Source organism: Acinonyx jubatus, chromosome D4 (assembly GCF_027475565.1).
Source record: "Acinonyx jubatus isolate Ajub_Pintada_27869175 chromosome D4, VMU_Ajub_asm_v1.0, whole genome shotgun sequence".
Classification (NCBI taxonomy): Eukaryota; Metazoa; Chordata; class Mammalia; order Carnivora; family Felidae; genus Acinonyx; species Acinonyx jubatus.
Window position 1 is genome coordinate 790,720 of NC_069391.1, and position 21,624 is coordinate 812,343.

General features: G+C 63.8%; 2 protein-coding genes and 1 long non-coding RNA gene across 3 annotated transcripts; 1 reads left to right on the forward strand and 2 right to left on the reverse strand.

The window, feature by feature from the left end:
* The first annotated feature begins 5,088 nt into the window (after nt 1-5,088).
* LOC128312030 (endoplasmic reticulum mannosyl-oligosaccharide 1,2-alpha-mannosidase-like) lies at nt 5,089-19,914 on the forward strand. Its single transcript, XM_053204322.1, has 13 exons — nt 5,089-5,346; nt 5,849-5,957; nt 6,645-6,760; nt 8,292-8,446; nt 8,746-8,858; nt 10,186-10,371; nt 11,070-11,218; nt 11,574-11,762; nt 13,664-13,854; nt 14,727-14,847; nt 15,732-15,929; nt 16,073-16,204; nt 16,891-19,914. Exons 1-13 carry the CDS (start codon nt 5,236-5,238, stop codon nt 17,101-17,103), a joined length of 1,983 nt encoding a protein of 660 aa, XP_053060297.1. The 5' UTR covers nt 5,089-5,235; the 3' UTR covers nt 17,104-19,914.
* LOC128312031 (uncharacterized) lies at nt 5,668-13,669 on the reverse strand. The gene is made up of 2 exons (XM_053204324.1): nt 7,878-13,669; nt 5,668-7,842 (listed from the first exon to the last, which is right to left on the reverse strand). The coding sequence occupies exon 1, from the start codon at nt 13,386-13,388 to the stop codon at nt 12,333-12,335; it is 1,056 nt and encodes a 351-aa protein (XP_053060299.1). The 5' UTR covers nt 13,389-13,669; the 3' UTR covers nt 5,668-7,842; nt 7,878-12,332.
* Nucleotides 19,896-21,332, reverse strand: LOC128312033 (uncharacterized). Its single transcript, XR_008290802.1, has 2 exons — nt 20,714-21,332; nt 19,896-20,664 (listed from the first exon to the last, which is right to left on the reverse strand). It is a non-coding gene; the product is annotated as an uncharacterized LOC128312033 (long non-coding RNA).
* Nucleotides 21,333-21,624: the final 292 nt, after the last annotated feature.

The window sequence follows — 21,624 nt, forward strand, 5'->3', positions numbered from 1 at the left end:
GGTTGAATGCTCCTGGTTCAGAAAAGGTGGCCGAGGCTTTTCCAGGAGGCTGCTGTGCAGCTTTTTGTTGTTTACCCACCAGTCCCTCCCCCAACTCTAAAGGCTGCAGATCTTGGCAGCAGGCGGAGAGGCCTTAGGCTGGGCAGTCCCTAAATGCAGGGTGAAGGGACGTGGTGGAAACGGAGATTCACTGCCAGGAAAGGCTTGCTGCCCAGCCTCGGGGAGTGTGGTCAACAGGCAGCCTTAGCCGTCAGCCCCTTTGGGGTCCGCCTTGCCTGAAGAGAGTCACGTCACACAAAGCCACACCCTCCCGGACACCGGTGATGAGCCGGATGAAGGTCAAAAGGCTGACCGAGGCCTGGCAGGTTGTCACTGCCAGCTGACCGCCCCCTCCCCTGCCCTATCCAGTGTTGAACCCTGACAGCTGTCCTGTATCCCAAACTCTACCTCAGCGTCTGCTTCCAGAGAACTCCAGCTGGCACAGCTGTTCCCAGACTGGTCTGAGAAGGTGGGCAGTAAGATGGGCCTGGCAGTCTGAGTCAGGCCCATCCCACTGGCAGCGACTCTTGCGCTGATGGGCAGTGGAGCTGACAGCCCCTGGTCTGAGGCGTCTGTCCAGCCGCCAATGATTGTGTAGGGATGGGTCATCCAGATGGCTTGGCGCTAAGCCCTTTCCTGTTTGACAGGAAGACAATGAACACCTGGGTGCTGGGGGACAGCCACTGAACGCCAGGTGGGGCCTCCGGTCACTAGTAGAGAAGTTCTCATCCCCTTCAAGGGTGCTGGAAAGAACCCAAGCCTTCACACTCAGGACAGCTGGATCTCAAGGACGGCTGCAGCCAAGGCAGGCCCAATGAGCCAGGGTCAGAAGCCTAGCTGGGAGCCTGGGGCTGCACACTTGGGGTGGAAATGCCCCAAAAGCTTTGACACAGACTCTCCTAACCCTTCTGAGCCTGCAGACACGGTCCCCACCCGCCCCGAGGAAGACAATGCAGACACTTAGCTTCCTCCCGAGATCATACCTGAGCAATCTCCCCTCCCCACCATGAGGCCTTTGCTGGGCAGAGTCCAGCAGAACCTGGCCAGCCAGCTTTGCACCCGGGGGAAAAGGATCCCACCCGAGGAACCTCAGGATCCTTCCGGCTGACATTAGGGGAGCTGGGGCCAGGCTGTGGGAGTGGATGCTGGAGCCTCTGATGAGGGGTTACAACGTCCCCTGACACGGAAGATGCTGTATTTGGGAACTTTCTCCTGAGAGACCAGATTAGAGCCTTCACCATGACCTTTAGGACTTGGCTGGACCTTGCCAGGAAACTTGAGGTGGAGAGGTCACCATTGTCACAACAGAAAGCAAGCAAGAACAGGGAAGGAGGCTCAGGGAACCTGGGAGGTTGGATGGGATGGAAACCTACACACACACACACACACACACACACACACACACACACACACGAATTGGGGATGTGAGGGCCAGCAGCTCTGAGTGGGGTCCACACGACTAGTCGACCTGGAGGTGGTGAGAAAAGACGCCACATGGAGTTTGTGGCCCCAGTGGGAGAGTCACACAGGCTGTAAATGAGGAAGGCCTCCATGCAAAGAGTAGGGAAGCGAGTGTCCTTGAAAAACAGCACCAGATGCGGCAGAGACAGACATGGCTCCCCAGCACACATAACAGGAATGGTCAGGACACTTCAGAATTCCTAGAGCTTCTGGAAGGATAATAGACTCCAGGCTTCCAGCTGTCGACAGGAGAAAAGAATGGGGGCGCCAGGCCCCTGCTGGGAGCTGGGACCGTGACCCCAGCCCCTCAGGCTATTCCCTCCACTGGCCCCTCAGTGCCAGGGGCTGCGGCACGTACCCAGTGCCCAGACACCAGGGGGGCCACCTCTCCCTTGGCATCCAGTCCTGGGCATGCATGAGGGGCCAGATCAGCAGAGCCACCCCCTGTCCAAGGCCACAAAGGGAAGGTGAGTCACCTGTCCCCGTGCCAAGACTGTCCCTGGCCAGCACGACCCCAGTCTCTGCCCAGGTCCGGCCTGTCTAGCACTGGCACAGGCCAAGGCTGGGGTCCTGCGCTCTGGTTCCAGCCGAGAAACCAGGGCCCCAGTCCAGGCCAGACGATCGGGGAGCAGCCAGTTAGCTGCCCCACACACTGTCCCAGGACTGTCACTGTGGCAACCAGAAAGGCCACAATGACTGTCCATCATATAACACCAAAACATTCCCACTGGTATGGCTGCAACCCACAGTGCATGTTCCCATCCCCGCCAATCCTGGATGAGAACCGGGCCAGGGCTCTGCAGCCCTGACTTGCTCCCTGGGCTGCCAACCCCGGGGTCCTGAGGGGTGGCGCCGCTCCCGTCATCGTTCCCGGGGACACAAGTGACCAAACAGGGCTCTTTGGCCGTGCTCCTGGCTGTGAGGTCTGGGCGAGAGGCAGAGGTGCGGCGTCCTCGGGGACGGCAGCAGGCCTGCCTCTGTCGGAGCGGAGACGTAGGTGAGGACGTCGGCACCTCAAGCCCTACGCGCAGATCCGCCCGGCGGGGAGCACCGACCACTCCAGCTTTTCTGCAGACCCACGGACGGACGAGGCGAGAGGAGGGGACGGTGTCTGTCCCCTGCAGGGTGACCTGTCCAAAGGTGCTGCTCCCTCCCTCTCTTGCAGCTGACCAAGTACCTGGCATGGCGGGGGCGGGGGGGGGGGGTGTCACGGCCTAGCCCTCCAGCCCCCCAGTGCCCACCAGCTACCCCCACCCACCCCCCACGCACAGCCTGCACACCTAAAACTGAATTCTCTCAATCTCCCTTGGAGGCCTTGGCTCCTCGGCCAGGGCTACGGTTGGTTCAGGCTGCTGAATTTTAGGTCTTTTCCCCAACAACCAGTCGGACCAATTCCAGTGGCCGCACGTGGTGGCTAATTGGTCTGAAATATAAGCAGGCGGGGAGCACCGTCCCCCAACCAGCTTGCTAGTAGCTTCTGACAGATCTCGGTGCTCACGGACCTCCCGCGCTCTCTGGAGGGAGACACAGACTCCACGTACGGGGCCACGGTCCCCACGCTGCACCCCTGCGGCCCCACCGAGGCTGGGGAAGACCCGCTGGCCCCGGCCCCTAGCCCTGCTGCTCTCCCCTCCGGAAAGCAGCACGGGGCACCTCCCCGCCCGCTGACGCGAAGGGCGGCGTGGAATGCAGCCTGCCGCTCCGCCAGGCCGCCTGCTCCCACGCCGTCACACTGCGGCGACACCCCCACGGAAGCCGGTTTCCGCAGGGCCAGGATGTCACCTGGGCGGTGGGTTCAGAGGCCGCGGACTCCTCCAGTGGCTCGCAGTGGACTAGCGGAGGGTGGACGTGTGTCCCCGCACCCGGGCCTGGGCGTGGCGGCGGGGTCGGGGCCAGGCCCAAAGCCCGGAGGAGGACTCTGCTCCCACCCGCGCTGTGCCAGCCCTTCGCAGACCTCAGAACCGAACCGCGTGCCTTACGACGCTTCTCCCGGCTGCTCCGCTGGCAAGCAGAGGGCCTGGGACAGAGGGGGGCCAGCCAAGGCGGGGGCCCAGGCCCGGGGTCCTGCCCACAGCCAGCTGCTGCTCCGCGCTGCCACAGCCCAACGACCGGGCAGCCTCTTTCCTACACCAGCTGGGGGAGCTGTTTTTAAAACGGCCTGTTTTTAAAGACCCCGTTTGTTGTAAAAGAATTACAGCCGCGCGTAAAGTTCCGAACACGGCCCGGAGATCCGGGGGCACAAGAGCCTTCGGAAAGGCTTTTCCACAGGATTGAAGCACGTCCCCAAACCAGGGACACGGGTGGAGCCCTAGGTCACGCTGCTCACAGGTGCGCGCTGCTGTGCACACTGCACTCAAGAGGCAGGACGGGCCCCTCAGCACAAAACTGTCCCTCCCCAGACAACCGATACGGAAGCAACGGACTTCTGAGAGGCTGCCAAACTCTTTGATTTCCCGCAGAACGTGGCGGATTCCCAATAAACGCAAGATGCCGTGATTGATCCCTGGCCTGGCGAGCGCAGTTTCTGACCGGCACGGGTGCTGGGAACGGCAACCAGGGGTTCCCAGCTCCGTGCATCCAAGAGAGCAAGAGTCCACACGCTGAGCCCGCACCTGCTCTGGGCGGCCTAGGAGTCCCCTCGAGCTCCCACCCAGCTCTTCGCCAGGGTCTCAGGGAGGCCAGGGACCACCCAGTGAGTCTGACACCCTGCGGGGGGGGGGGGGGCAGAACCACCCCACCCCACCCCGGCTAGGTCTCCAGGGGTGGGCTCCCGCGCCCTCAGCTGGAGAGCCCGGTGACCCACCCTCCAGATACCACCTTCTCCCTGCTGTCGGCATGTGCAGGGACGGACGCACGAGGGCACCGCTGGCACTACCGGCAGAGCCCTGTGTGGGGAAAAGACCCGCAGGGGCCTCGGGGATGACCCCCGCTAGGGAAGGGGGGGGGGGCGGAGAGCAGGAGGCGCTTTCTGGGGCAGCTTCAGACAAGCCAGGGAGGCGCACACGCCGGGGAGCCCGCCACACACCCCTAAGTGCGGCGGCCAGGACTGCGGGAGGCGGCGGGCTCACCCGAGGGGGCCGGCAAGGAGCGGGGACGGCCCTCGGCGCTGCGGGGCTCGCTCCGCCCTGCCGCGTCTCTACTGAGGGGAAACGCGCGCACAACTCGCCGCGGCGGCCGTCCGCGCGCCCCCAAGCCCATCGGCTCCAAAGAGCGGACACCGACAGCCGCCCCGCCTCGACTCGGGCTCGCACCGGACCCGCTGTCCTCTCGCTGAGCTGCGGCCCCCACTAGCTCTGGGCCGGGAAGTCAGCCCGGGGCCGGGAGTCGAGCCCCGGGGCGGGAGCGCGGGGCGCCGGACGTCCTGCCAACACCACGGAGCCGGCCGGTCCCGGGGACGCGGTACCCAGCCGAGTCCCAGGGTCTGCGCCGGCGGGCTGCGCGCAGGCGCGGGCGGGCAAGCGCGTCACGGCGCAGGTGCGGCCGTGCGCCGACGCGGCGGGACGTAAACACGCACGCAGGGGTGGGGGGGGGGCCCACGAGGGCGGGCGCAGGCGCGGTGGGGAATAGGAGGGCGCGGCGCAGGCGCATTGGCCGCGCGCGCGATGGGCGGGGTGTGGACGGCGCTGCGATGGCTGCCCGCGGGTGTCGGACCAGCGAAGCCCCCGGCGCCTCTCAGAGCCCGGCCTCCTGACGCCGCCAGTGGGCGGGGTCGCCCGGGCCGCCGCCACCGCTGTCATGTATCCGCCGCCGCCGCCGGCGCCACATCGGGACTTCATCTCGGTGACGCTGAGCCTTGGCCAGAGCTACGACGGCAGCAAAAGCTGGCGGCGGCGCTCGTGCTGGAGGGTGAGGGTCGGCGCCGGGCCGGGGTCCCGCGGCCCGCCCGCCGCCCCCTGCCTGGAGCGCAGGCGCTCGTCCGGGCCCGGGGAGCGGTGGTCGCCGGCCGCAGGCCGTCTTTACAGCCCGCGCTCGGCGGGGCGGGGTCGGGGAGGGGGAAAGCTGTAGGCTGCCCCTCGGTGCGGTGGGTCAGGAGCCCCGCGGTCTCGGGCTGCAGGGCATCGACACCCCCACATCGGGGCAGATGCGGGGTCCCGCCGGCTGCCTGAGACGGAACACGCGCGTCGCGCGAGCCTTTCCTCACGGCCCCTGCGATAGGACACGTATGGCTTCTGCGTCTGTTGTTTATTTCCGTTCCCCTATACCGTCTGGAATATCCCCGCGGCTCGTCAGTCTCTGCCGCCGGGGCGCTTCCCCCGGTTCAGAAACCGGACCTTGGGAGTTACCCACTGTCCTCCCTGAATTTGCAGCGGTCGCACGGGTCCCAGCTGTGTTGTTTTCCGTCCCGTAGAAATGGAAGCAGCTGTCGAGATTACAGCGCAACGTGATCCTTTTCTTCCTCACGTTTCTCCTGCTCTGCGGGCTCCTGTCCTACATCAGCGTGGCTGACCAGTGGAGAGGTACCGGCTGCGCGTGTGCCTCAACCCCATGCGTGTGCGTCACTGACTGCGGGTGGCTGGGCAGAAGCGGCCTGGCCGTGCGCCTTAAGCGCCTGGAGCGTCTGCGAATTGGCGAGAAGCGCAGATGAAAAGGAGCGGAGAGTGTCTTTAGCCACCCTGCTAGAACGTGGCTCGAGTTAATGTGATGTTGCCCGCCTGCTTCCTGGGTGTCCGGTGGAAGGGCCGGCCTCTCCGTTCTCTGTGCCTCACGGAGACGTTCGGGTCCTGAGGTCGCGTGCCCCGTCCAGACACGCTCCCTGAACTTCCTCACACGTGTTACCGTGTGTTCCGAGCGGCCGGGCAGTCTGGGTGAGGGCGTAGGGAACCCCTGTGGGGGAGGAAAGCTCAGGAGCTGCTGCAGGCGGCTGGAGACAGCTGCACATAGGCCAGCGTCTGCGCTTCCTGGAAGGGAAGCCGCCGAGGGGAGGTCCGTGTGGGCTGGGCTGCAGGACAGAAGCTGCCAAGTGCTTTGAGGAAGGTTTGGTTACCCTTGGCCGTTCTTGAGTTGGTTTAAAGGACCTTCCCCAGGTCTCACGGTGTCCTCTCGTGGTGAGGAGCGCCCACCTAGACGTGTTCCTCCGCGCGCGCGCTCGGGCTCTCCTTGGGGCTGTGCGGCACGTTTGGGATAAAATCTGTTCTCTCGTTTAGCCGTGGATGGCAGGTCAGCGGAAGAGCGGAAGGTGAGACCAGCAGATCCGCCCGTCTTGCCGGCTCCTCAGAAGGCAGATGCTAATCCAGAAAACTCGCCGGGGCTTTTACCCCAGGTATGTTCGGTGAACTACACGTGGGGTTGCGACCGGGGTCGGTCCCACGGGCGTTTCAGAACCGCGCGTGATGTTCCACACGGACGGGGGAGCAGTCCTTTCCCTTGTTGTTTGTCTGATGTTCGCGCCCCGCGCCCCGCGCCCCTTATTCTGAGCCAGTAGGGTGACGCTTGGGGCAAGGAGGAGGAATATTCTTTCCTTCCTTCCCCTTGGATACCTGCTGGTGAGCGAAACAGACCCGCCCCTTGTCTGGAGGAGCCGCAGGCCGGCGGGAGCAGGCCGGTGGCCGTGGTGTCCATCCCGGGAGGAAAGTAGCAGTCGCCTCCAGGGATGAGGCCGGGGTCGGGACGCTGAACTGCGGTGTGAGACTGGGCAGCCGCTGGTCCTGGGTAGAGTCGGGAGAGCAGGGCTTGAGTCCAGTGACGTTGCCCGAGGCAGGGGGAGCTGGGCTTGTTCAGGGAGCTGCAGTTTCAGAGGGCGTGGGCGGGGAAGGGGGCTGGGGTCAGGCCCCACGGGGAGCGGCCAGGAGGCCTCTCTGCAAACCGTCTCACTCGGAGGCTGTGTGTCAAACAGCTCACGTCCTCCCTCGTGGAGCCGACACGCACGTCTCTCGCTCCTCTTGGCCGCTCTCGTGCACCTGGGCTCTCGTGACGGCGATGGGAGCAGAGCCCGCCTGCACGGTTGCCCGCCGAAAGACACGCTTCCATTGCTCGGGAGGCCCGTGATCCCGTCTGTGGTGGCGGCCGGGGTCGGTGTGCACGGCTCCCCGGGTCCGGGCCTCGGGGCGCGGGGCCCCTTGTGGCGGGGCCGCTGGGACCTTTCCTGCTGCTCGGACTCCGGCACTCGTGCCCCAGGCCTGGGTCAGCCCCGGTGCTTTGTGTGCGGCCAGATCCCATCCTCTTGGCCACGGGGGTCCCGGCTCCGTGGCACTGGCGTCTTTACAACGAGGACCTCTTCACGGGTCCTGTGGGTACTGAGCGGCGGCAGAGATGTGCTCGATCCCTGAGTCGGCCTCCTTGCCGTGTCCTGCGGAGGAGGGGCCTCCTCCTGCCCTCTGCTGACGACAGGCTACGCCTGGGCCCCTGCGCTCCGTCCCTGGACCCGGTGCCCTGGCCACCCGGTTCTGAGCACAAAGGGTGGGGGTCCTGGGGCACAGGCCCGGGACAGTGTTCTTTGCGCCTCCATCCACGGGGACGTGGCTCTGACCCTTTATTGCTACCTTTAGGGTCTGTGACGGCCTGGAACCCTCCTGGGCCAGGATGCTAACCCACTGCCCAGGGCTGCGCCAGCCCGTTGGCACAGTCTCCGCCCCGGTTGGTCAGGGCCCGGAGATCGTGAGAAAGGATCTTCTGGCCAAATCTGCATGTTGCCGTGGGAGCGGGAAGGCATCTCCTCTGGGGGCCGTGCGCCACCAGCCATTCCACGCGGTCCGTGGGGTTGGGTCTGACAGGGAGAGCATCCCAGGTGGAAACGGAGTGGCAGCTCCTGGGGCGTTGAGCTGTTTTCACGAGTGGCTCTTGTTTCGATCTAGAAGCCTCAGAGGCATTTCCGACGGGGACCGCCCAACCTGCAGATTAGAGCCCCCGACAAAGACTCCAAGGACCGGAGGCAGGATGACACGAGGCGGAGGGACGAGGTGGTGGGCGACGCTCGTCAGGAAGAGAGCACACAGAGAACGGTGGTCAGGTACAGGGAGCGTCAGAGACGAGGCAGCACGGGTCGCTAGATGCGCAGAGGCCGGTCCGTTTGACGTTTCCTGAAAAACAAAGGGATAGGATCGGCGCGCTGTCTGAAGCGGCTTCTCCTCTCAGAGCAGACAGTGGAGAGAGCGGGACCCCGGTGGGGGCGGGGCCCTGCCTTCTCCGCGTCGTGCCGCATGGAGCGGAGGGCCGCCACGAGCCCAGCCAGGCTGTGACCGCGGGCGTTTGCATCTCTGCCCTCAAGCCGGCTGACTCCTCTTCCTCCTCTCCCTCCTCTCCCTGAAGCTGGAGGGGTGCAGTGATCGAGCCGGAGCAGGGCACCGAGCCCCCTTCGAGAAAGGCAGAGGGCCCCCCCACCAAGCCTTCCTCACAGGCCCCCGGGATTCAGAACCAACCAGGTAAGGCCCCGCCTGCGCCCCGTCGGGCCTCACCCGGACATGGTGACGGAGAGGGCGCGTGGACACCCAGCTGGGCACCCGGGCGGGCCCCAGCTCTCTGTAGAGCCTTGGGGAGGACACGGGGCTCCACGGCGGCCCGCGGTCCCAGGCCCGTCGCGGCAGCCACAGGCCGCCTGTGCGGGAACTGCCCGCGTCCGTGCCAGCGCGGGGCCTGGGGAGAGTGAAGACACGGCCCTGGCTCGGTGGGGTCCTGGGGTCCTGCGTTCTGGCACCTGTAGTGGAGGGCCCCCGGGGCACTGGCGCTTTGTACGCTCCGTGCGGCCTGTCTGCTTTGGTTCTCGTGGCGGCCTTTGAGGTCATCGGTCTGTCGTAGGCCCGTTCCACGGACGGGCGAACCGAGGTTAGGCCGGCAGCGGCCACGGCCATTTGCCTCCCGGAGCGGGGGCTCGCGCCGGGTCAGCTGAGCCTGGGGCCCAGGCTGTGACCCTCCAGTCCTGTCGCTGTTGCCACTGAGGAGGGGAGGAGGAAGAAGGAGCCCAGAGCCCGGACGGGCGGCCCGGGCGTGTGGGGGGAGGCAGAGCGGTCGCGGGGCTCTGAGGACCGATGTCAAAGCCGCAGATACCAACACCACTGGGCCTCGGGCCACACCGAGAGGACACGTGTCGCGAAGCCGCCGACGCCCACGTTTCTGTCCGCCTGGTGGCCCTGTAAGTCGTGCCTGGTCCTCCGACGTGTGGAGGGGAGAAACCTTCTCGGTCGGCGTCACGGCCACCCTGGAAGGGCCCCAGGGCGGCCTTGGGTGTGTCTGCCACACGCTGTTCCCTCCCCGAAAACACCCAGAGCTGCTGAGGCACGACGCGGGCACCTGTGAGATGAGGCGCTCTCGTGGAGGTCACCGGGGCCCGCCCGCCCGCCCGCCACGTCTGATGCTCCCCCGGCCGGATTGCACAGCGCGGCTGCCGTGGCGGAGCGGCAGGCACCGGTCTGCTGCCTCAAACACCGCCGCCCACCGTGCGTTCCCCGCAGCTCCAGAGAGTCGTGCCCGCCGGGCGTCTGGTGGAGGCGGACGGGCGCAGGCCAGGCGGATGAGAGGCCGCGCCGTTGCGTGTGGGCCCTGGAGGCCTCGCCACCTTGGCAGCCGCGTCCAGCCGTGCGGCTCCGAGCCCGGCGGCGCCGCGCCCCGATCTTTGGGGTCGTCCGCTGCTGACCTGCGGCCCCGGACGGTGTCCCCCCACCCCACTGAGCGCCCCGCGGCCTGGGGCTGCAGAGGGGCGGTGTCTGAACCCTGGGCGGTTCCGGTCCCCACGACCCGCCGTCTTCCTCCCAGCCTCCCCGAACGAGCGTCAGAGGGCCGTGATAGACGCCTTCCGCCACGCGTGGACCGGCTACCGCAAGTTCGCCTGGGGCCACGACGAGCTGAAACCCGTGTCCAGGTCCTTCAGCGAGTGGTTTGGCCTGGGACTTACGCTGATTGACGCCCTGGACACCATGTGGATTTTGGGTCTGAAGAAAGGTACCCGCTCGTCCCCGAGCACGCGGCCAAGTTCCCCCGGTGGAACGCTTGGGCGCGCGAGTGAGCGAGCCGTGCCCTGGAGGGTGTAGACGCCACTGTTTCCGTCTGAGGAGCTCTCCCTTCCCCTGGGTGGCAGGCAGTCGCTTTGTCCCTTGATGGCAGGCGTCCCGGGGACGCTCAGGGCAGTCGCCCCCTCGGCTCCCGGCCGAAGGCCTGGGCTGGCGTCCGGGGGCAGTTCCAGCCCGTGCTCCCGTCCTAGCCGGAAAGGGGCTCCCTGGTGGGAGGCGGCACGTGATCCTATAAGGCCATCGGCGTCCCGGGTCTCCCCATCACACCCTTCTCAGGCCACGTGGACGGGGTGTGGTCGAGGCTACGGGTCTTTGGGTCTCTCTTCCGAATCGGTCTCTCGGAGTCCGTTTCCGGTGTTCCGTAGAGGCCAGAGGCTCCCCCTGCGTTACTCACGTGGCCCTTTGTGCCGTGGCCTTTACCCGTCAGCGTTGGTGCTCACGACGGCACGCTGGCTGCCCGTCCTCCGGGTGCAGGGGGCTCCGCGGTGTGTCCCCTTGCCGTGGGAAGTGATGGCGAGGCCCCTCGGGAGAGAGAGACACGAGGACGCACGTGGCCCCAGAGCCAGCGAGCGGTCCCGGGGGCGCCGGGACCTGTAACCTACTGCCGCTCCCACCCGTCTCCCGTCGCAGAGTTTGAAGAAGCCCGCAAGTGGGTGTCTAAGAAGCTCCGGTTTCAGAAAGACGTGGACGTCAACCTGTTCGAGAGCACGATCCGGATCCTGGGCGGCCTTCTGAGCGCTTACCACCTGTCCGGGGACGACCTCTTCCTGAGGAAGGCCGTGAGTGTCCGGGCGCCGGTGGAGGTTCCGCGGCTCGAGGGGCCCCCGGGGGGTGGGGGCGGGGGTCTGTTCCGGGTCTCCCGTCTCCCCGGTCGTCTGGGTCTCGCTCCCGCGCACGTGCGTGGGAAGGTCCCTGTCACCGTCGCGACCCGTGGGGAAGCGCTCTCGGGGCTCCTCGGTCTCACCGCCGTTGAGCGCCGAGGCCACGTGAAGCCAGTGAGGTCCCGTGTCCACTTACGGGGGTGAGCACGGGTGGCGGGGTGGCGGGGGTGGGGCGGGAGGGCGGGCGTCGTGGAACGGAGCCGAGGCTGGCGTGTGACGGGAAACCTCGGTCCTCGTCGTGTCGCGTCATCAGGAAGACTTTGGGAATCGGCTGCTGCCCGCGTTCCAGACGCCCTCCAGGATCCCATACTCGGACGTGAACATCGGCACCGGAGCCGCCCACCCGCCCCGCTGGACCTCGGACAGCACGGTGGCCGAGGTCACGAGCATTCAGCTGGAGTTCCGAGAGCTCTCCCGCCTCACGGGGAGTAAGAAGTTTCAGGTACGGGGGGCCGGCCTGCCGGCCGGAGGCGTCACACCAAGCGGAGGCGTGCGTGGACTTGACCCCGGGCCGCGGGACCACCGTCCTGTGTGCTTCCCGGTCCCTCGTTCCTCGCCTTTCCTCAGCTGCGCGGGCGGGAAGGGTGTCGACTGGGGGCTGAGTCCGAGCGCGGGCCTGTGTCCTTGGGGTCCCAACTGCCCCCTGCCTCGTGCTGTGGTGGCCCCCGGGGGTGGTCCGTGCCGGGAGCGAGGCAGGGGCCCACGGTCGTGGGTTTCGGCCTCGCTAGCCCGTCGCTGACGGTCCTTGTGGACCTCGCTCCTGACCCTCGCCCCGACCCCGTTGGCCGGGGTCCCTCTCCTTGTGGGTGAGTCTCCAGCACGCGGCGGACCCTCTGGACTTGGCGCTCTGCCTCGTCACTCTTCCTCTGCCTTAAAAACCTGAGCTGCGATTTGAACGTCAGGAAGTTTTGCCTCTTGGCTTGAACGTCGTGCCACAGTCCCACGTGGGCAGCGGCTGCCACCGTCTGATTCCAGAGCCAGGTCCTCGCCTCAGGAAGTGGGCCAGCGCACCCTAGCGCTCCCACCCGGGCCCCCTGCCTCGGTGGCCGCAAATCCACTTGTCGTGCGTGGCTTTCTCTGTTTGGAATGCTCGGCGTGAGTGAGGTCCTACGTACGGCGTGGGCCGTCTGTGGCCGGTTCTGTCGCCACGCGTGACGTCTTCGTCCGCGCTGGAAGCGTCCCGGAGAGGCGCGCCCGTGTCGTAGCACGTGTCCGAAGCATCCCTTTTCGTGGCCCGGTGGTCTGCCATCGTGCGGTCGGACCACGTGCTGTCCGGGCTCTCGTGCGTGGAGGAGCAGCTGGGTTGTTTCCCACGCGGGGGTGGTAAGAGCGGCGCTCCCGGGAGAAGGTTCCAGGCGCACACAGGGCTCTGGCTTTTCCGCGGCAGCCCGCGCTTGTCCTCGGGTCTTTCTCGGTAGCCTTCGCGGTGGGCACGTGAGGGTGCCTCCTCTGGGCTGTGGGTTTTGTCCTGATGACGTGTGGCGTTTTCCAAACGCCCGCAGGCCCCGTGTTCATCCCCCGGGTGGAGGTGGGCGTCCGGGTGCCTGTCTGCTTGTCGGCGGATTAGCGGCTTTCCTGTCGTTGGCTCGTACTCCGGAAGCTCAGCGTCTCTCTGTTTGCTCTGAGACGCCGGCCGGGCGCCGTTGCGATGCCGGGATCTCTGTAGCTGCTGGAGACCCAAGGGAAATTGAAGCCGCCCCTGCCTCAGAGGACTTTGTAAAAAGGGGCGGGCGTACGTGGCGGGTGGAGGCCAGGAAGTCACTCCCCAGGCAGGGTCCCGAGCGCCGCGAGCAAACGCGCACAGGGCCATGGAGCACAGATGCGTGGCGCTGCCCGGGAGGAGCTGAGGTTGGTTGGGTCTCGAAGGATGAACAGGATCGGCGGGCGGGTGTGCCGCGACCGCGGGCTCGGAAGCAGACGCGCCCGCCTTCCCTCCAGCGAGCGGGAGCAGACGGCCACGCCTGGGCAGGAGGTCCCGGGGACCGCGGCTGTGGCCTTCAGACACGGTCCCCTGCCAGGAGGAGGAGCTCAGCCCCGTGTTCGGGGCCCTCGGCATCTGCCCGCTCATGGAGGCAGCCGCGTGTGAGGGTGGGGACCTGGTTGCCGCGTGGCTGGGGCCACCCTCAGAAGCCCTTGCCCGGTGCAGCCGGGCAGGGGAGCGCCGTGGGCCGGGACACCGGCCTCTTCCGTCCTCTTCCGTCCTCCGCTGGGAACGGGCCCGCCTGTCACGGAGGAGGGGTGAGCCGACCCGACGAGGCCCGCCTTCCTCGGCTGGCCCGAGGTCCGGCAGCCCCGTCCCCCTGGCTCACCCGCACTCTCCCCTTGTGTGTGTGTGTGTCCCAGGAGGCCGCGGAGGAGGTGACGAGGCGTGTGCACTCCCTGTCGGGGAAGAAGGACGGGCTGGTGCCCATGTTCATCAACACGCACAGCGGCCTCTTCACTCACATGGGAGTGTTCACTCTGGGCGCCAGGGCCGACAGCTACTACGAGTACCTGTTGAAGCAGTGGATCCAGGGCGGAAAGAAGGAGACGCAGTGAGGCCTGTTTCTGCTGCTTCGGGGACGGGGTCCCCGAGGCTCCCCTTGTCCCGAGTTCTCGGTCAGGAGGCAGCGGCCGTGCCGGACCCGGACTCGGCCCCTCCGCGGGGGATGTGTCTCTTCCCGGCACGGCCTTCGTGCCAGAGAGGACGCCTGGCTGGTCACGGAGGTCCCCGGCCCCTCTGCGCCAGGCAGGGCCTGGGGTCTGGGCCCGGCCGAGGGGCCCCCGGCTCACCGGCCGAGCTCTCGTCCTCGGGGTTGTGGAGGCGGCTCTGCTTGTCCGCTCCCCAGCAGAAGGTGGCCAGGGGCCCCTGGGCCTCCCCGCGCTGCCTGGTTGACGCTTCAGACGTGCGCTTTCCCAGACGGCAGCGCCTCGGGGAGCCTCGTCGTGCGGTCGGGAAAACGCAGGTCACTCTAGTGAAGGGACTGGAAATCCTTGAAGTCTCACGCCAGGGGGTGACCACGGCCCAGGACCGCTGGGGGTGGGCAGCTCCAGGAGGCCGACCCCTACGGGCAGAGATCAGGGCATGACGCCTGGGGAGCCGGAGTTCCCCACGCCTGAACGTGGTGGGGACGTTGAGAGAACCCTGGTGGGCACGTGGGGTCCCGGGTGGTCCACGGGGGCCGGCTGAGAGGAACGACCCTGTTCGGGGGAGCGGCGGGCACAGCCCCGTGTGTGCCCCAGGCCGCCGACTGCCACGAGCCTGCATCTCCAGGCTGGCGTGGTGCCACCCCAGACAGGGCCAGGCCTCTTGGCCACTAGCGTGGGGATGGCAGCTCGTGGCCACGTGCCCGCTCCTGGGTAACCGGGCGGGGGGTCGGGCCGCGCACCCACCTGGCCTGAGCCCACGGGGCCTGCCGGTTCACAGGTTACTGGAAGACTACCTCGAAGCCGTCGAGGGAATCAAAAGGCACCTGCTGCGCAGGTCTGAGCCCAGGAAGCTCACCTTTGTGGGGGAGCTGGCCCACGGCCGCTTCAGCGCCAAGATGGTGAGCACGGTCGTGATGCAGGTGGGGCGTAGGGGGCCGCACGCACCCGTTTTTCTGGGCCCCCGATGGCTTCGCGAGTCTGGACCTTGGAGAGATGGCTCAGATTCTGGTCGTGGGGCGTGAGCCCTCACAGGTCGACGATGGACTGCGCGGCGGCGGTGTGCGGCAAGGGGGGCTGGGGTCTGTGATGGGTCCCCGGCCCCTCCCCCTCCCCGCCCCCTCCCCCCTCTCCCCTCTTCCCCCTCCCCGCCCCCTCCCCCCTCTCCCCTCTTCCCCCTCCCCTCCCCCTCCCCCCTTCCCTCTTCCCTCTCCCCGCCCCCTGCCCCCTCTTCCCCCTCCCCTCTCTCCTCCCCCCTCCCCGCTCTCCTCTCCCCTCCACCTCCCCCTTCCCCCTCCCCGCCCCCTGCCCCCTCTTCCCCCTCCCCGCTCTCCTCCCCCCTCCCCGCTCTCCTCTCCCCTCCCCGCCCCCTCCCCTCCCCCTCCCCCCTCTCCCCTCTTCCCCCCCCCCTCCTCCCCCCTCCCCTCTCTCCTCCCTGCTCTCTGCCCTCTGCCCTGGGTCTAGTTACTTGTCCCCTGCCCCTGGTACTCCATCAGTGTTTGTGGGGTCAGGGCCAGACCCGGGTCAGCATCCGCTCCCCTGGCAGGCGGGTGTCTGTCCGCCACCCTCCCCCCTGCCCGTGTGGAGCCCCAGGGGCCGGGCCCGTAGTGGAGTCGCTTTCCACGTTCCTGCCCTCGTGGGCCCTGAGGAGTCCCCGCTCAGGCCCGTCGACCCCTGGGGATGCGGGGGGCCTGAGGGAGCGCTGGACCCTGCACCCGGTGTGGCCCCCGCCCCTGCCCCACGTGGCCACCGACTCACAGTGGTGAGGAAACCGCTCTGGTTTCAGGACCACCTGGTGTGCTTCCTGCCAGGGACGCTGGCTCTGGGCGCCCACCACGGCCTGCCCGCCGACCACATGGAGCTGGCCCGGGCGCTCATGGACACCTGCTACCAGATGAACCGCCAGATGGAGACGGGGCTGAGCCCCGAAATCGTGCACTTCAACCTGTACCCCCAGAGCGACCGCAAGGACGTGCAGGTCAAGGTGAGCCGGGCCGGGGTCTGGGCGTGGGGGCGCCCTGCGGGCTCGGCCTAGCTCCTCCCGTGTCCCCCCACCCCCCACCCCAGGCGGCCGAGCTCAGCCCGTGTTGTGTCCCCCATCCCTCCCTCCCCCCCTCCCCCGCCCAGCCGGCCGACAGGCACAACTTGCTGCGGCCCGAGACGGTGGAGAGTCTGTTCTACCTGCACCGCCTCACGGGAGAGCGCAAGTACCAGGACTGGGGCTGGGAGATCCTGCAGAGCTTCAACAAGTACACGCGGGTGAGCGCCTGCCCCACCCTGAGTCCCTGCTCCCCTAGCCGGGGCAGCCAGAGGGGGGCGAGGGCGGGGGCGGTGCAGCTCGCGGTGGCCTCGGGAGTTCGGCGCCACGTGCCCCAGGGTCTCGGGGACCAGGCTCTGTGGCCCGGTGTGCACAGGGCGACTCTCCTCCCGGATCCTCCGTGTGGCCCCGGGCAGCCCTTTCCCACCCCAGACGGCGCCGTGACCGTGGCCCTGACACCCGTCTCGCCCTCTGGGCCGTGGCTCGGAGGTCACGCCGTGTCCGGGGCCCGCCACCCACCCCGGTAGAGCGCGAGCGCCAAAACCCGACCCGCGTACGCCCTGTGGCGGCCGGGCGGTGGGTCCCGGCCTCCTCAGGTGCTCGGGGCCTTCGGGAGGCCGCCTCCGGGTTCCGGAGCACGCGCTGCACGTCGGGTCACATGAGGGCGGCTGGCGTCTCTGAGGGCCCGTCTGGAGGAGCTGCGGCTGAGCTCCCGGGGGGCCGGTCCCCCGGCGGACCTTGGGGTCGTCTGCCTCAGACCCTGCCCTTGGCCACGGGTGCCGCGGTGAGGCGCGGGGGCCCCGGCCGGGGGCCCTGCGGCCGCCGGCGCCCCCGAGGGCTGAGCCCGGCGTGGGGAGCTGGCTGGGCCTGCAGCCGTGGTGACGCCGCGGTCTCCGCTCTCGTGCAGGTCCCCTCGGGTGGTTATTCTTCCATCAGCAACGTCCAGGATCCCCTCAATCCCCAGCCCCGGGACAAGATGGAGAGCTTCTTTCTGGGGGAGACGCTCAAGTACCTGTACCTGCTCTTCTCCGACGACCCGGCCCTGCTCAGCCTGGACGCCTACGTGTTCAACACTGAGGCTCACCCCTTGCCCATCTGGGCCCCGCCTAGGGTGGGGTGACCCCCCTGTGGGCACTGCCCGGGGTCCTCACACGTCTTGCGTCTGTGGCTACCTGTCCTCGGAACCCTGGCCTTGGGTAGGTTCGCTCTCTTGACCTTGGCCGCGGCGTGTCCCCTCGGCCGACTGTCCGTGCTCCAGGGTCAGGCTGATGACATTCCCCAGGGGGTTACCGAGCCTGACATCTCAGGGCCTCAGAGGTGGTCAGGGCAGCTGGGCGCCCGGTGCTTTGCCGCTGGCTTTGCACTTCTGGCTTGTGGTTCTCATGACGTCGGATGGTGTCGTGAGGTCAGCGCCGTGAATCCCCGAGGCCCCACCTGCTGGGGACCTTCCTGCTTGAATCATGACTTACATTCCTGATCCCCAAACGTCTTCTGTGTGGCCCCAGTGTCTCTGCTTGTCCCCTGGGGCCGCTCTGGGTCTCCTGGACCCACACGTGTTCTGAGATGAGCTGAAGGGACAGCCCGACATGCGGTTCAGCCCGGGGTCTCAGAGTCTGTGAATGTGCCCTGACCCGGGAGTCCTGGGGGGGCACTTGTGACCCCCTGCGAATCCGGGCACCTGGCCGGCTGTGGTGTTTACATGTTGGACTCAGGGATCCTCCCCCGGCCCTGCAGGGGCGGGGAGGGGCGGGTGGACAAGTTCATCCTGCTCCTGGACCACCCGACAGAACGGACTTTCCAGGCAGTATAAACGTGGATTGCTTCCTTTGTTGGTAAACGGGTCCTTTACTGTGAAACATCTTTGCATAGTTTGAGAGAAAGCCATCGTCGGTTTGGGGCACTTCTGACTGCAGTGCGCAGGGGTGTCAGGTTTCCAGCCCGATAATCCTGCCGTCCTCCATACATAAGTTAACACATACGCACCTTACCTGTCATTGGACGAGATAACGCATCAGGGGGTGGGAGCGGAAGGTGTGCTTCGCGGCCTGTCCCAAACACCGACCCACAGCAAAGAGAGCCAGCGAGCACCACACCCAAGTTCTTTCATCAGCTTCTGTGTATTTCGTGAAAGACAGAAGTTCACAAAATGCAAAATCGGATACCTTGGAAAGGTCAGCGTAGAGAAAAGATCGCTGTAGCGAGGCAGAGCGGCAACATCTACCTCCCCTTCTCCCCAGAAACAAAACAGCAGTAGAACCATCGCGGTCAGTTTTGACAACAGCCAATGAACCATGAGGAAAAAAGGAAGTGTGGCTCCATGAAAGGAACAAAATTAGTTGCTAAAAACTGTCGCTAAAGACGGTCCAGCCTTGAGAATTGTTAGAAAAGGACTAATAAAACTAAATTAAACGTTCTCAACTTGAACACACACATGGAAGTAGGGGAAATTGGGAAATACTACGAGCACACGGAGATTACCAGAGAAATTACCAGAGGGAATAATTATTAAAAATCATCTTCCATTGAAATGTGCAGCAATTGAGAGATTCATCAGCAGAGTTCAGTAGCCACAGCAGCGAGGAGACCACAGAATGTGAGCCGTGGACAGAGCCCGAGGGACAGGTCCCACCCTCCGCAGGCCCCACAAGTCTGTTAGAGTTGGGGTCTCAGGCAAAAGGGGATTTGAAACAGTGCTGAACGCTTACCAAATGTGATGTTCTAAGATGTAAATTACAAATTCAAGAAGGTCAGACACTTCCTAGTAGAATCAACACAAGACGACCTGGGATAAGTGGTGGGAGAGTCTTGACCGCCGTGAGCGGTGACCTGTGACGTGTAGACCCACGGCAAGGCCAGCCTCCCAGTGAGGGAGAAAAAAGGCCAGAAGATGGGAATGGAATGATGCTTTGATGAGAAAAGTTGTCACCCCGGAGTTCCATGTACAGCAAAACTGACTCAGAAATGGAGAATTCTAGGTATTAACAGGGGAAAGCCGGATAGCTTGTCGCCAGGTGGCCTGACGTGCATGAAATGCTCCAAGGACTCTGGGCGGAACTGCTGCCGGACGGGAACTCGGGGCTCTGTTAAGACGCGGCTGGGATGCGTCAAATCAGTTACGTGTTTGGCTGCCACTCCTGTTTTTATTCTCCAAGATTTAAAAGCTGTTCACGGGAGATCATTACAAGTTTGTTTTGGGGCCCACAGTGTGCAGCGTGAGTTTTGAGAGTAGCTACAGAAGCAGACTGGTCTGAGCCGTCTCAGAGATAGGTCGTGTGTGTTAGTAAACACAGTTGCTGTATGTGTGGACCAGAGTGTTAGAAATTCGGGATGTCACCCATGATAGCCACGATGAAATTATCAAAAAGATACACGTGGGTGGAAAGGAGAAGAGAGTGAGAATGGTTCACTAAAGTTTTTAAAAAAAAAGTCCTTGGAAGAAATGAGGCACGAAAAAGGATTAACGTATAGAAAACGCGCAAAGTGGTAGAAAGAAGTCTTACTGGTAATTACGTAAAACAAAATGGATGAAACCCTTCGATCAAAACCAGAGCTTGGCAGAATGGACTAAAACACAGTGACCCAAGTACGTACTGTCTAGCAGACACCATGCTTCCAAAGATACAAATAGATTGAAGGCAAAAGCATGGGGGGAGACACTCCATGGAAACAGTGACCCAAAGAGAGCTGGGATGGCTGTGAACGCCAGACGAAATAGGCTTTAATTCAAACACGGGGGGTGCCTGGGTGGCTCAGTGGGTCGAGCACCCAACTCTTGATTTCATCTCAGGTCATGATCCCAGGGTCGTGGGGTGGAGCCCTGCATCGGGCCCCACGCCGAGCATAGTGCCTGCTGGGATTCTCTTTCTACCTCTCTGCCCTCTCCGTTGCTTGCACACGGTGTCTTTCAAATAAAAATTAAAAAAAAAAAAAACTTTTAAGAGGTCAACGTAGATGCAGCTTGCTTTGTTTGTATTCAGTGAAAACAAGATTTTTCCACGGGGAAGAAAAGACAGGGTTACAAAGAAGGTAGAACAGTTACAAATGCATCGAACAGCAGAGTCAAATGAAATAGCCAGGTCTCCAGTGGCAGTTGGAGACTTCGTTAGTCGCCTTCAAGATGCACAGACCCGCTAGGGGAAGACCAGCGAGGAAACCGAGGACACGAACAGGGCTACAAACCAGGCAGACCCAACAGACGAGAGCGCCCCTGACAACAGAGTGTCCCTGCTCCTCGAGGGCACATGGAGCATTCTCCATTGTCTGCGTTAGGCCACAAAACAAGTATTAATGCATTTTATTTAAGTTTTTTTTGTTTGTTTTTTTTTTGTTTTTGTTTTTTTTTTTTTTTTTGAGAGTAAGCACAAGCTGGGGAGAGGGGCAGAAGGAGAAGGAAAGAATCTTTAGCAGGGTGCATGCTCAGTGTAGAGCCTGACACTGGGCTCAATCCCACAACCGTGAGATCATGTCCTGAGCTCAAATAGACACTCAACTGACTGAGCCCCCCAGGTGCCCCTAAAGATTTTACTTTTATGTAAACTTTATACCCAACATGGGGCTCAAACCCACAACCCCAGGATCCAGACTTGCACATTCCATCAACTGAGTCAGTCGGGCACCCCAGTGTATTTTAAATGATTGAAAGAGGGGGGGCCTGGCTGGCTCAGTCGGTTGAGCATCCGACCTCAGCTCAGATCAATTTTAGTATATGTGCTGCCGAAGCGAGCACTGACCTCAGCTCAGATCAAGATCTCACTGCTCGTGGGTTCGATCCCCTCATCGGGCTCTGTGCTGATAGCTCAGAGCCTGGAGCCTGCTTCCGACTCTGTGTCTCCCTCTCTCTCTGCCCCTCCCCTGTTCATGCTCTGTCTCCCAAATATAAATAAACACAATCAATGGGTCAGTGGAGAAGTCAGAGGGAAGTTAAACACTTTTGAGACCTATGAAATTCAAAGCACAAAGTACACAGTTTATGGGATGCAGGGAAGGTTGTGCTCAGATCAAAATCCATAGCTTTGAATGCCTACATTAAAAAAAAATTAAAAATGTACGAGGCGCCCGGCTGGCTTAGTCGGTAGAACACACAGCTCCTTATTGGGGCCGTGAGTTCGAGCCCTGTGTTGGGTGTAGAGCCTACTTTAAAAATAATAATATAGAGGCGCCTGGGGGGCTCAGTCGGTTGGGCACCTGATTTCGGCTCAGGTCATGGTCTTGTGGTTTGTGGGTTCAAGCCCCGCGTCGGGCTCTGTAGTGACAGCTCAGAGCCTGGAGCCTGCTTCAGATTCTGTGTCTCCTCTCCCTGCCCCTTCCCCGCTCACGCTCTGTTTCTCTCTCTCAAAAAATAAACATTAAAAAATTAAAAAAAAAATAAAAATAATATAAAAGGAAGAAAGGTCTCCAGTTAGTACCTAACTATGCACCTTGAAGAACTAGGAAAGGAAGAGCAGACTAAATCCAAAGCTTGCAGTGTGAAGGAAATGTGTAGAATGGAGATAAGTAAAATAGAGAATAGAAAAACACCAGAGACGGTCCACAAAACCAAAAGTTGGTTCTTTGAAAGCATCAACAAAATTGAATCTCCGAGCTACACTAACAAGGTGAATGTCCAATAGCTAGAACCAGAAACAGAAGTGGGGGTGTCACC